A 13165-nucleotide genomic window follows, 5' to 3' on the forward strand; every position below is an offset into this window, starting at 1 on the left:
GTTCTGGAGGATACAATTTATCAAAGTGCACACATTGGATCAAAGATGAGACTAAGGCTAGATTTTAAAGGGATTGAATTGTTATTAAAATCAAAGCAAAAGAAAACAACAAAGCCTCTCTCACAAGGGGAGATCTGGGCTCAGATGTTACCATTGGTAAATTCTACTGAATATTTGGGGAAGAGAATCAAACAACTCAGAAATCTGAAAAGGACTGAATTCTTTCAATTCTTTCTCTAAGGAACTTGAGCAGCACACAAAAGCATCACAAAAACTAAAAATGGAGCTGGAGAGATGGCTGGAAGGTAAAGACTGCTCTGGGCTCTTGCAGAAGACCAGAGCTCTGTTCCTAGTACCCACATAAGAAGGCTTACAACTTCCTGTAACTCCAGTTCCAGGGGATCCTTTTCTGGCCCATACAGGCACAGAGGGCACACAGTGCACATACAGACAAACAGGCATACACCATATGCAGTAAATAAAATATTAAGGAATTAAGATAAAAAAAAACCTGGACTAATACTCCCTTCATGAACACAGAGGAAAACATTCTAAATGTTGACAAATGAAATCCAAAGTGATTAAGATGTGACATGGGAGGGTAAGAATGGTCAGTATGCATTGCATGTGTGAAAAATGTTCTAACATCAAATTCAATTAATAAATAAAATTTAAAAGTGTAATCAGATATAGTCTAGTCAGGAAGGCTTAATGATTTAATGCAGTGTCATTCAACGTACTGACAGACCGAAAGCCACACAACCCTCTCAATCAAGTCAGAGAGGCAGTCTTGCAGAAATGCAACACACATTCCTGGTAAACTCATGAACTAAATATAGAAGCGGACTTCCTTATTCAGGTAAAGGGTATCATCAAGGCCAGGGCTGCTGGGACGACAGAGGACAGAGTGGTTTTCCAGAGACCAGGCCAGGGTATCTGCTTTCCTCGATTCTCATCAGCACTGTACTGGAAATCATAGCCTGTGTACCCACGGAGGGAAATAAATACAAATGACTGATTGGAAAGGATGTGAAGCCTTCACTATTCACTGGTGACATGATTATCTATCTCAGTTTAATTCTGAGCACCCACATAGGTGGCTTACAACCACCTATGACTCCAGTGACAGGGAATCTAAGACCTTTTTCTGGTCTCTGTTACATACCCACACACAGACACACAGTTGTGCATGCATGTACACATGTACGCACACACACATGCACACAGATTAAAAAAAAACCCAAAACAAACAAGCAAGCCTGTACAAAACCTGCAAGTGTTGGTAAGGATGGTAAGACATTGGAACTTCCAGGCAGTGGTGGCGTCTCACTCCTTTATACCAGCAATGGGGAGGTGGCAGAGGGGGCAGGGGCAGGGGCAGGGGCAGGGGCAGAGGCAGAGGCAGAGGCAGAGAGGCAGGGGCAGGGGCAGGGGCAGGGGCAGAGGCAGAGAGGCAGGGGCAGGGGCAGGAGCAGGGGCAGGAGCAGGGGCAGGGGCAGGGGCAGGGGCAGAGGCAGAGGCAGAGGCAGAGAGGCAGGGGCAGGGGCAGGGGCAGGGGCAGAGGCAGAGGCAGAGGCAGAGAGGCAGGGGCAGGGGCAGGGGCAGGGGCAGGGGCAGAGGCAGAGGCAGAGGCAGAGGCAGAGGCAGAGGCAGAGGCAGAGGCAGAGAGGCAGGGGCAGGGGCAGGGGCAGGGGCAGGAGCAGGGGCAGGGGCAGGGGCAGGGGCAGGGGCAGGGGCAGAGGCAGAGGCAGAGGCAGAGGCAGGGGGAGGGGCAAGGGCTGGGGCAGGGGCAGGGGCAGGGGGAGGGGCAGAGGCAGAGGCAGAGGCAGAGGCAGGGGGAGGGGCAAGGGCTGGGGCAGGGGCAGGGGCAGGAGCAGGGGCAGGGGCAGGGGCAGAGGCAGAGGCAGAGGCAGAGGCAGAGGCAGAGGCAGAGGCAGAGGCAGAGGCAGAGGCAGAGAGAGAGGCAGCTGGATCTCAGAGTTCAAGGCCATCCTGGTCAACAAAACAAGTTCCAGGACAGCTGGAGACAACGTGGCGGGAGTGGGGTGTGGGGTGTGGGTGGAGGAGGTGAAAGAAAGAAAGGAAGAAAGAAAGGAAGGAAGGGAGGGAGGGAGAGAGGGAGGAAGGAAGGGAGGGAGGGAGGGAGGAAGGGAACTGGAATTGTGCATTTTGGTGACAGTGTAAAATAACAAGAGTCTGGTGGTCCTTCAAAAAGCTAAGCATAGAAGCGCTATATAATACAGAAATTCTCTCTGTTGGTTAGAAACAGAAGAATCCAGAGCAGAGTCTTAACGATATTTGTACACTGATGATGAAGACAGCAGGAAAGACGACAACTGCGCTGTGGGAAACAACCCTAGTACCATTAATAGGTAAACGGATAAGGAAAAATGTGGCTTAATCCAGCCCTGCAAAGGAGGGCACTTCTGAAGTGTCACAGAATGGATGGCGTCAAGGCCACTGCAGTCAGAAGGGTGAACTGATGCTGCACACCCCCCTGCCCCCTTATGGAAATCCCTAGAGTTGTCAAGAGAGAGGAGGCAGAAGGGTAGAATGAAGATTGTATTTAACAGTAGCTAAGGTGGGAAACGTTATGTTACGTGTTTTCTCGGTCTCTATATCTTAGCACCAAGCAATTTGATATAGGAGTGAGCAAATACCTATCATGGAAGCATCAAAAATATGAAATACTGAAGAAAAAATCTGACAAGATGTAAGAAAATGACAAGTATTGCTGAGAGAACCAAGACCTAAACAGAGGCCTACGCAGAGCCACAGGCTGGAGGACTGAGCTTTCTGATGGTTGATTCTTCCAAACTGATCTGTGTGTTCAATGCAACCTCAATCAAAATCCCTTCCAATTTAAAACATAAAAGACTATCTATATACCACCCACTCTCCCACTCACCCATCCTACCGCTCATCTACCTACCTACTCTCAATTCAGTCATTCAGACATCTATCCGCCACTCATCCACCCATCAGTCGTCATTCACACACCAGCCCATCCATCCATACTGTATACTCTCTGACCTGATTTGCCATATTGGACCTTGCCTTTCTCATGTTTCAGGGGAGGACCTACAGAGTTGGTTGTGTGACAGATGGCAGTCTGGGCCTAGGCTCGGGACTTGGTGTTTACTTTGTGCTAGCATGACTGGGACTGGGGTCTCCTTTAATCTGGAAGGACTGAGAACTTTTTCTGCGGCTTCTCTGGGAGTCCTCTACTTACCATGGTGGGAATCATTAGTTTCCCACTTCAGTCAAGGCCAACTCTCTGGGGTTTGGTAGCCTGGGCTTGGATACTTGGCCAGGATGACAAGAGGCAAGGGTAATGGTCTACATGAGTGTTAAGCCAACCTCGTTTCCTGTGTACAGAAAGACTGTGTTGAGGTAACTGAGACATAAGATCCTCAGTAATTCGGTTTCTGCTACAGATGCTAATAATCAAACGGATCACAGAGCATCATGGGGGATGGCCTGCGACCATACATATGGCCAACACAGTAAAGGTCAGTGAGGTAACATGAGATCAAAATGGGATAGGGAAGAGAGAGGAGCTGTCTGGGGTAGGGAGCCCTAAAGCTGCAGATTGGATGGGCTGTATGGCTGCCTCCCACCCTGAGTGAGGAGGGGTTGTGTCGGGCAGGATGCATCAGTCAGGGTTCTTCAGAGAAACGGGAGCGCCAGGGTGTGTGCTTGTGTACACATATAGGTGAGTGTTACTTTAAGGAATGGCTCGTGAAATGGTGGGGCTGTCTGAAATCTGAAGGAAAGTCAGCAAGTGGGAGACTCAAAGCCGAGCCGGAGGTAGCCTCCTCTTGGCCTTGTAGACCTTAGTCTCTCTTTACTATCCACTCCAGGGAGGACCAACTGCTCACATTTGGAATAAAGCAAAAACCTACCTCCATGGAAGCATCAAGACTAGTGTCTGACCGAACACTGAGTGCTGAGACTCAGCCATGTCGACAGACAACAGAAACCACCACAGAAGGCCACTGAGAACAGGATTGAGGCTTGGATGATTCTCATTTGGGGGAGGACTCCCTCTTCTCTCTTCCCTCATCAGGTCTTCTGCCTCCCTCTCCCTTCTCCTCTCGCAGCCCCTCCCCTCCCCCAGCTTCCGGATGAGTCAGTGTGTGGACAGGCAGAGTGGGACATTCACTTCAGGAGCCTGTGACGTCTTTGCTACCTCCTCCCTGTCGTCAAGGCTGTAAATTTTGTGCAGTCCCTAGAAACAGTGTCTTGTCCAGATAAACACTGCAGGGTGTGGGGCCGGCAGAAGAAGGCCCAGGGTGCCTGGGACCCTGTCCACTATTGGTTTCGTTTCCAGTCTAATAAGGACTGTGCAGGAAGTCTGACGTCCAGCACGGTCCACCTGTGACTGGGTGGTACAGTCATTGTCACCTTGGGCCACCACATCCTTGTTGAAGATTGTGACACTTCCCAGGAGCTTCCTCAAAGTATTGATGTCTCCTTTCCTTCACCATAGTCCTGGGGGAGAGCTGCAAGGAGGTGGAATAGAGGCCTCTGGAGCCGAGAGTGGAAAACTGAGCTTTGAGATCGTGGCAGCTGCCTGTCAGACCCCAGCACAGAGGAAGGTCAATCAGGTGGATAAAGCCACCCTCTGTGTGTTTGCCACATCCAATGGTGGTTTGAGAATGTGTCTACATGTGTGTTGGCCTCTGTGTGGTCCCTCGGTGCTGTCCAGCTCCTGTTCATCTTGTTGCAGAGCCTTGTCCCTGCCCCCCAGGGTGTCCTGGTCCTCATCCTTCACTAGGGAACCACAAAAACCAAAATTGACGGCTGAGAAGCAGGCGGTGAAACAAAAGCTTGACAGCCTTTGCTGCCGTTTGCCCTTACATCAGCTCCCTCAACTACTAGCGTTGTGGTTTGACCGCTGTGCCCAGCCTTGTGCTGGGCTGCATGGCATCAAAGCTCACCTAAGCCACTCCAGATACTGCAATGGGCCAAGAGGTCTGTGAGAATCAGGTCATTCAGCTTGCAGTCACCACAGCTTCGTTCAGCAGGAACACAGTACTGACCTTCTCTACCCAAGGAGATTCCAGCTTCCTCATCCAGGAAGGACTCATATCTCCCATGTGGAGAGGACCCATCTTCTCAGAGCTCAGCTCAGAGGTCTGTCCTGGGCATCATGAGTTTGTCCACAATCCCTCTGACTCCCAGTGTAGCAGAGAAAGCACGGCATGGAAAACCACAGGTTCTTGGGACCAGGTCTATCCTTGGTTTCTTCAGGGCATGGTGCCAGCCTGAGGGGCCCACATAGAGAATCCAAACAATGGTTTCCTTGGCCCAGCTGGTTCTAGTTCCCTAATCCCTATTTCTTTGGGCTCAGGCCACACTCAGATTCCCCCACGTGCCTGAGCCATGGTGGGGAGAAGAGCATAAGACCAGGGCTGATGGGCACAGTGAGGTGGGAAGACTGGCTCCCACCCATGCCCAAGCTCTTGGTCATTTTTATCTCCGATGTCTTTCCAGTGCCTGGAACCCTTTCTGGCTCCAGCTAGGATGGCACAGAGGTCCCAGAGGACTAAGTGGGTGGCATCATAGGACACTACTATGACCAGCAGTACTGTCTCTCTAGTCCAGGATGTGGCCTTTGTTCAGAACTGGAGGGAGAGTCTAGGGGAGGAGATGACACTCCCCATTCAGGGAACCTATGACCATCCATGCCTCTCTCCTCACTCACCTCTGCAAGTTGGGGACAAAATTGGAGCCTGAGGCACCTTGTGACCAAATCCACTATGTGTGCTCTAACCTAAGTCAGGACCTATCCTTGTTTTCAGGAGGAGGAAACATGAAGGGCAGGGGTGCTCCCCAGGTCTCAGTTCATGCTCACAGCATGGGTGACCACCCTTGCCTCTCCATCCTGTGTAGACCTCAGGAACCGGTGTCTCTCATAGGCTCCTGTTTGTGGTTTTTACCAACTCTGATGTAGCATCCTGATTCCTGGAGGCATTTCCAGATACTGGGGAGGCAGCTACATATAGTTTTGGGCTAAGTTCAGGGATGGACAGAAGATCACCAGGGTCACCCAAAGGATCATGTCCTTTGAATAAGAGCTGTGGCTAGGAACACAGGACAGGCTGCCTGAGCCCACATATCCTCGGGAGAAGTGTTAGCCCTAGGAGACTCTGCAGGGACAGGACCTGCTGGAGTTGGGGCTAACCCCTCTTCTCAGACTGCATTCTCACAGAGTGGCCACTCAAGCTACTTCCTCTTGTACCCTGGGGACACGAATCCAATGAGAGTTGTTGCCTGGGCTGAGGGCTGCCCAAGTTTTAATTACATGTAATTCCAGAGACTGGCAGAGCCTGAGAAAATAAGGGGATTAGAGAGTAGTCTTAGCTGGGCTCAGTTGAGTACAGCAGGCTCCATGGAGACAGGTGGCCCCCGTGTCCCCACTGCTCCTTGCCTTCTGGATCACGAAATGGGGTCAGGCACCCCCTCCCTCTGGAGTCTTGGTTTCCTGACACTCTTTCTTTGTCTTCCCCAGATGATGTGAAGTGAGGTGCATTAGGAATATGGTTGCCTCAGCCCGCACAGCTTGTGGAGAGATAGAATGGAGCCGGGGACACCTGAAAACTCCGTATTCTAGGCTGTGTTGGAGCTTGCAGGGCTGAGCCTGGGAGCATTGTTGGCGGAGGTTTGGGGGCTATGGCAGACTTTGTGGGATGTAATTCCAGCAGGCATCTCCTGCTCTCCCCACCTGACAGTGGCCTGGCTTGTAGCTTAAAGGAATGGAGTTCGCTTGGGGTGTGTGCTGGCATTGGGATAATTGGGGCTATGACATCCTGAGGAAGGCCAAGTTTACCCAGGGAGTCATATAAAGATAAACTCAGATAACTTGAATCAATATTTCCTCTCTGGGACCTGTGGAGCCCCCACAGCTGTCTTCCTGATAACTCGGCAAATGCCCCACCCACCCTTCGCACCTCCCTCGTCCTCCGCCCTCGGGTGCCTGCTAGGCATATAAGTCCTGGACCCCTGTCCTGGGATGCTCTTCTGTGCCACCCTCGTGAGCCACCATGGGGCTGCCACTAGCTCGCCTGGTGGCTGTGTGCCTAGTCCTGGCCTTAGGCAAGGGCTTGGAACTTCAGAAAGGTAAGGGGCTGGGTACTCTGGGTAAAGGGACGGGCAGAACACCCTGAGGGTGGGAAGGCAGTTCAGAGCAATTAGCAAGGGGCTTCTGGAATAGGAGAGGGTCCCCAGTCAGAGCCACTGCAGTGGGACTGGTCTTAAGGCTTGTACCACCACTCTGAGGTTGAAAACTGAGGCTCCTGCACCAGGTGGGTGAGAAGCGGGGATCCCTGAGGGACCATTGTCCGTGGTAGTGGGGAAGCATTGGATGTCCAGAAGAAGCCAAGCTTAGGATGGCTTCAGGGGGACCTTTGGCAAGACAGTGTCTCTGGAGAATGGGCTGAGTGTTCATATGTGACACTTCTGTCCCATCAGGATAAAGCTGTAGATGGGGGATGTCCCAGGGGGAACTCTTGAAGACTGAGCTTCTTGCTGGGTGAAGAGTGTGTGGAGAGGGGCTAAATGGAGCATCAGTTGAGAGGTTTGAGGTAGACAGAGCGACCACATTGCCTGAAGATCCCTCTACCCTCTCCCTGCTTGGACTCCACCTTGTCTGAGAGTCTCTGCAGAGGGGTGACGAATATTTAACAGAGACTGTGTCTATAGGGGGAACCAGAAACCCTGGTTCGGGGCCCCAGATGGTTCGGTCCCCTTGGGGAGACCTCTGAGGTTAACTTGGAGGGTGGGCTCAGGGAAGCCCTCCTCTCATCTGGATGTCTCACTGTGTCCCCACTGTTCTCCCAGAAGCCAGATCCCGAAACCATGTCTGCAGCACCTGGGGTGACTTCCACTACAAAACTTTTGACGGCGATGTCTTCCGATTCCCTGGTCTCTGTGATTACAACTTTGCTTCTGACTGCCGAGACTCCTATAAGGAATTTGCTGTGCACCTGAAGCGGGGCTTGGACAAGGCTGGGGGTCACTCCAGCATAGAGTCCGTCCTGATCACCATTAAGGATGACACCATCTACCTCACCCACAAGCTGGCAGTTGTGAATGGGGCCATGTGAGTGGGATTACTACTCTTCTCTTATGTCCCAGCAGCTAGGGGGATGTTTCTGGCTCCTCAGAGCAACTTTCCCCCTGAACATTTTGTATAACTTAGCCAGCCTCCAGGATACCCTCTTCCTCTCTGGTACATGTCTAAGTTTGAGGTTTGAGCTAGGCCATGGATTTATTCAACAAACCCTGAGGAGATCCCCTCTGTAGACCAGGGGTCTTGGGTATCTTGTGAGTCCCCTGTAGATTTTCCTTAGGGGGGTCATATGGGATAGGTTGGTGGCTGCCAGAGCATGTCCCCCAAGACTAAAGTTGCAGAAGCTCAGAAGGGAGAGGCTGCTTGCCCTGCCCCATTGTTCCCTGGTATTGTCTCTGCAACAATGAGGTCCTCTTAAATGCATTCCTGTCCTGCAGGTTCACCTCCTGGGGATTTGCTCTTTTCCTGCTTCGGGGTTTCTGTGTCCTGCATGGGGCTCTCCCAGAGTTCCCTTATCTTGCTTGTTTGGTCTGTCTGGGTTATGCTGTCATGTGTGGGTTAGGGCTAGAGGCTCAGGGGCTGTTGTATGGCAATTGCAGGCCAGCACAGGCATGGGATGGGGTCTTGGCATAAGGGCAGCCCCAGGATGATGGGCTGGGTGGGAGTTGAAGGTCCTACCCTGGCAGATTCTATGAGGAATAACCTAGATAGGGTTGGGGGGTCTCAGTCCTCAAGATATCCCAGACCCACTGCCTTTAGGACTCCTGGGAAAGCCTCTACTCTGGTCTCAGAGAGGGCACAGGAAGGAAATAGGGTGAAGGGCCTGGCCCTGCCCCAAGGAAATCCACCTAGCCCAGGACAAGGGCTTTCTGGCCTCCTCTCTGAGCTTGGCTCAGATGAAAACAGACAGGCCATGTAAGGAGTCAGCCTGGGACTGACTTCACCCAGATAATGCCCATGGCCTCAGCACCGTATGGACAGCAGAACCCTCATGAGGACAAGTGGGTGGGTTCTGGGATGATGGATTGGTGAGTGACCCCATAGTGGCTCCCACAGGGTCAGCACCCCACACTACAGCTCCGGGCTGCTCATTGAGAAGAACGATGCTTATACCAAGGTCTACTCCCGTGCTGGCCTCTCCCTCATGTGGAACCGGGAAGATGCCCTGATGGTGGGTACCAGCATCCTGGGCTCTGGGGTGGTAGGACTCCTCTGTCTGGCTAGAGGCCTGGTGGCTCCATAGAAGGGCAGAAGGGTGGGAGACCCATACCTCATGATTGGAGTAGGATCCTGTGTGGCAGAGAAGGTTGCTGGAGATGGTGATTAGTACCAGAGACTCCACTATCCTGTCCTGAGAGAGGCTCTGCTCTCTGTGTTATAAGTGCAGTGAGCTGTCTCTAAGTGTCCTTCAGAGATGGCCATTTTGGTACTCTACGCTGAAGTACCTTTCTAGTGGCTGACCCCTGCCTTCTTCCCAAGCTGCCCTGTTTGAAAAGCTGCCTAGACTTAGGGGCTCTCTGGAAGATGTGCTGGGCTCTGAGGTCTGCTCACCTGCCTTCCCTTCTTCTCCAACAGGTGGAGCTGGACGGCCGGTTCCAGAACCACACCTGTGGTCTCTGTGGGGACTTCAATGGCATGCAGGCCAATAATGAGTTCCTCTCTGATGGTGAGTGTTAAGCGGGTCTTGTTGAGAGGGAGACAAGGGTGTGATTGCAGGCTCCCGGTTCCTTCCCAAGGAACCAATGCTGACCAGCTGTCTCCCTAGGCATACGCTTCAGTGCTATTGAGTTTGGGAACATGCAGAAGATCAACAAGCCTGAGGTTGTATGTGAGGACCCTGAGGAAGTACAAGAGCCGGAGTCCTGCTCTGAACATGTGAGCCACCACTGGGGGACTCCAGGCTCTCTGGAAACCTGTACTTACTGACCTTCGTTGGGGATCTCTATGCTCTACGGGGAGGGAAGAGAGGCATGAACAGCTGTCCTCATTCATGTCTTTCCATCTTAAGCGAGCTGAATGTGAGAGGCTGCTGACCTCCACAGCCTTCGAGGACTGCCAGGCCCGGGTGCCCGTGGAGTTGTATGTGCTCGCCTGTATGCACGACCGTTGCCAGTGTCCACAGGGTGGTGCCTGCGAGTGCAGCACCCTTGCTGAGTTCTCCCGCCAGTGCTCCCATGCAGGTGGCAGACCTGAGAACTGGAGGACTGCCTCACTGTGCCGTAAGTAGCTAGTGACCCATGGGGTGCTTGGAGGCCATTCACATGGTTGGTGCTCAATGTTAGCGTTGCTGGGTTTAGTGAGACCCTGGTGAGAGCCATGTCTGTGCTGTATGTACCAGCGGCCTTGGTAGCTCCTTATTTGGGGACTGATGGCGCTGACTTTGCTTGTAGCCAAGAAATGCCCTGGTAACATGGTGTACCTGGAGAGCGGCTCGCCCTGCGTCGACACCTGCTCACATCTGGAGGTCAGCAGCTTGTGTGAGGAACACTACATGGATGGCTGTTTCTGCCCAGAAGGTATGTCCTCTGAATGACCCTTGTCCTAGGGACTGGGTAGGGAGCAGGCAGGGAGGGTTGGGACCCTCCCAAGAGCCCTGAGGGCTGTGAGATGAGAACCTTCATTGACAGGTCAGGGCTCCAGACACCTGTGGGTGGAGGTCTGGCTGGAAGCCTCACCTTGGGGGGAGATTGGGACCTCCTGAGGCTTTCAGGGTGAGTTTATATCTCTGGCCGTCTATCGCAGGCACTGTGTATGATGACATTACGGGCAGTGGCTGCATCCCTGTGAGCCAGTGTCATTGCAAGCTGCACGGACACCTCTATATGCCAGGCCAGGAGATTACCAATGACTGTGAGCAGTGGTGAGTCTCAGAGCAAAGAGGTTGGGGGTCAGACAGGCTGGGGTGTTACCGAGTCTTGACGCTGTGCCCTGCTTCTGGGCAGTGTCTGCAATGCTGGTCGCTGGATGTGTAAAGACCTGCCTTGCCCTGAGACCTGTGCCCTGGAAGGTGGCTCCCACATCACCACCTTTGATGGGAAAAAGTTTACCTTTCATGGGGACTGCTACTATGTCCTGACCAAGGTAGGCCAGCCAGGATGGGGCTGGGGGCCCTCTGTCTTCTGAGGAGGGTGGAAGGACGGATTCTGGAGAAGGCTGTCCTTGGGGTGGTGGGTAATACTGCTCTTAGAAACAGGATGGGAAGTGGGGGATGTAGAGTGCAAGGAGGCTGTCAGATCCTCAATAACTGCACCGACCTTTCTCATACAGACCAAATACAATGACTCCTATGCCCTCCTGGGTGAGCTGGCCTCCTGTGGCTCTACAGACAAGCAGACCTGTCTGAAGACCGTAGTGCTGTTGACTGACAACAAGAAGAACGTGAGTGCCTCCACCCTTCCCTCCCCAGTATTTCTGGGTCCTGCGTGCAGGCCCTCTCAGCTCTATGCGCCCTTGACATTTCTTGCAGGTGGTGGCCTTCAAATCAGGTGGCAGTGTGTTGCTCAATGAAATGGAGGTGTCCCTGCCCCATGTGGCAGGTGAGTGGTTCTGCTGCCCGTCAACAGAGCCAGATGAGATTCAAACAGCCTAACGGTCTGGGCCAACGAGGGGCCTTGTGTCCCCAGGAGACTATTCTTGGGTCCTTGCCAGTGGTAGGGGGTAGTGGGCATGCCACTTCATAGTACGGTGGGACCATGGAGCCCTGCTGCCTTTCACCATGTCCTTGCCTTACAGCGAGCTTCTCCATCTTCAAACCCTCCTCCTACCACATTGTTGTGAACACGATGTTTGGGCTGCGGCTGCAGATCCAATTGGTCCCAGTCATGCAGCTTTTTGTGACTCTGGACCAGTCTGCCCAGGGACAAGTGCAAGGTGAGGGGCTCTCTCCTGTCTTGTTTCTGAATGAGCCCCACGAGGGTCCTGTTTCTCCCAGTCCCCCTACCCCCAGATTCTTCCTAATGGTGTCCTGGTCCTGTAGGTCTTTGTGGAAACTTCAACGGCCTAGAGAGTGATGACTTCATGACGTCTGGTGGGATGGTGGAGGCCACGGGGGCTGGCTTCGCCAATACCTGGAAGGCCCAATCAAGCTGCCATGACAAATTAGACTGGCTGGATGACCCCTGTTCCCTCAACATTGAGAGCGGTAAGGCTTGGGGGAAGCTAGTTGCTGTCCACTGACTTGTCAAGGACACACAATCCTGACAGTACAGCTGTGAGCAGATGAACACGCAGGCTGTGGGTGAGGGGTGGGTGGAGGTCACATGGCCCATGGTGCCGGGGGTCAGCACATTTGCCTGCTGTTTCAGCTGGTTTATAGTGGCCCCAGGGTGGCAGTGTTCCAGGTGATAAAGTAGATGGGTTGGGCAGGCTAACTGCTAGGTGGTGGCTCTCATCTAGGATGACATGTGCTCCTACCCATCTCTCTGTCCTATAAGTGGAAAGGGAGAAGTGGGTGCTATGCAGAGAGGTCTCATCTTGCTCATAGCTGCCTGGAGTTATGGTGGGAGGAAGGAAGGAAGGGGTCTGGCTTTGGTCTCACAGGAGACCATGTTACCTTCCCTTTGGGTGATCAGACTTCAGGCTCAGGGCATGTGAAAGGGAGATTGGTCCATGCTAAGGTTCTGATCCACTCCCCAGCCAATTACGCTGAACACTGGTGCTCCCTACTGAAGAGGTCGGAGACGCCCTTTGCCAGATGCCACCTGGCTGTGGATCCCACTGAATACTACAAGGTGAGTTCATCCCCCAACACTGCACACTCAGTGCCACCACAGTGTGCTCTGGGCACCTAGCTGAGCTGTGAGGGGCTGGGTATGCGTGTGTACCTGAGTGCTGGCACGCGTGTGCATGTATGTTCACTTGAGTGTATGGGGTGCTACGGCCATGCACCTGGCCTCCTCGCCTCACTGTCTGTTGTTTGGTTTGTCTCCCAGAGGTGCAAATATGACACGTGCAACTGTCAGAACAACGAGGACTGCATGTGTGCAGCTCTTTCTTCCTACGCTCGTGCCTGTGCAGCCAAGGGTGTCATGCTGTGGGGCTGGCGGGAGAGTGTCTGCAGTGAGTGCTTCCCCACTGGCTGATTCCTAC

The 13165-nt window shown here is 53.0% G+C and overlaps 1 protein-coding gene across 1 annotated transcript in view; it reads left to right on the forward strand.

Moving 5' to 3' along the window:
• The first annotated feature begins 7020 nt into the window (after positions 1 to 7020).
• The window catches only part of Muc2 (mucin 2, oligomeric mucus/gel-forming), a 31222-nt gene continuing 25077 nt past the window's right edge, over positions 7021 to 13165 (forward strand). The window contains 15 exon segments of the mRNA NM_022174.1: positions 7021 to 7125; positions 7846 to 8107; positions 9134 to 9248; positions 9653 to 9743; positions 9843 to 9952; positions 10086 to 10296; positions 10468 to 10593; positions 10820 to 10937; positions 11020 to 11158; positions 11345 to 11455; positions 11544 to 11613; positions 11810 to 11947; positions 12054 to 12218; positions 12713 to 12807; positions 13009 to 13135. Of these exon segments, the coding sequence (NP_071510.1) occupies positions 7050 to 7125; positions 7846 to 8107; positions 9134 to 9248; positions 9653 to 9743; positions 9843 to 9952; positions 10086 to 10296; positions 10468 to 10593; positions 10820 to 10937; positions 11020 to 11158; positions 11345 to 11455; positions 11544 to 11613; positions 11810 to 11947; positions 12054 to 12218; positions 12713 to 12807; positions 13009 to 13135 (1954 nt within the window). The 5' untranslated portion in view covers positions 7021 to 7049.

The sequence above is a fragment of the Rattus norvegicus genome, chromosome 1 (genome assembly GCF_021556685.1).
Source record: "Rattus norvegicus strain SHRSP/BbbUtx chromosome 1, alternate assembly SHRSP_T2T, whole genome shotgun sequence".
NCBI lineage: Eukaryota > Metazoa > Chordata > Mammalia > Rodentia > Muridae > Rattus > Rattus norvegicus.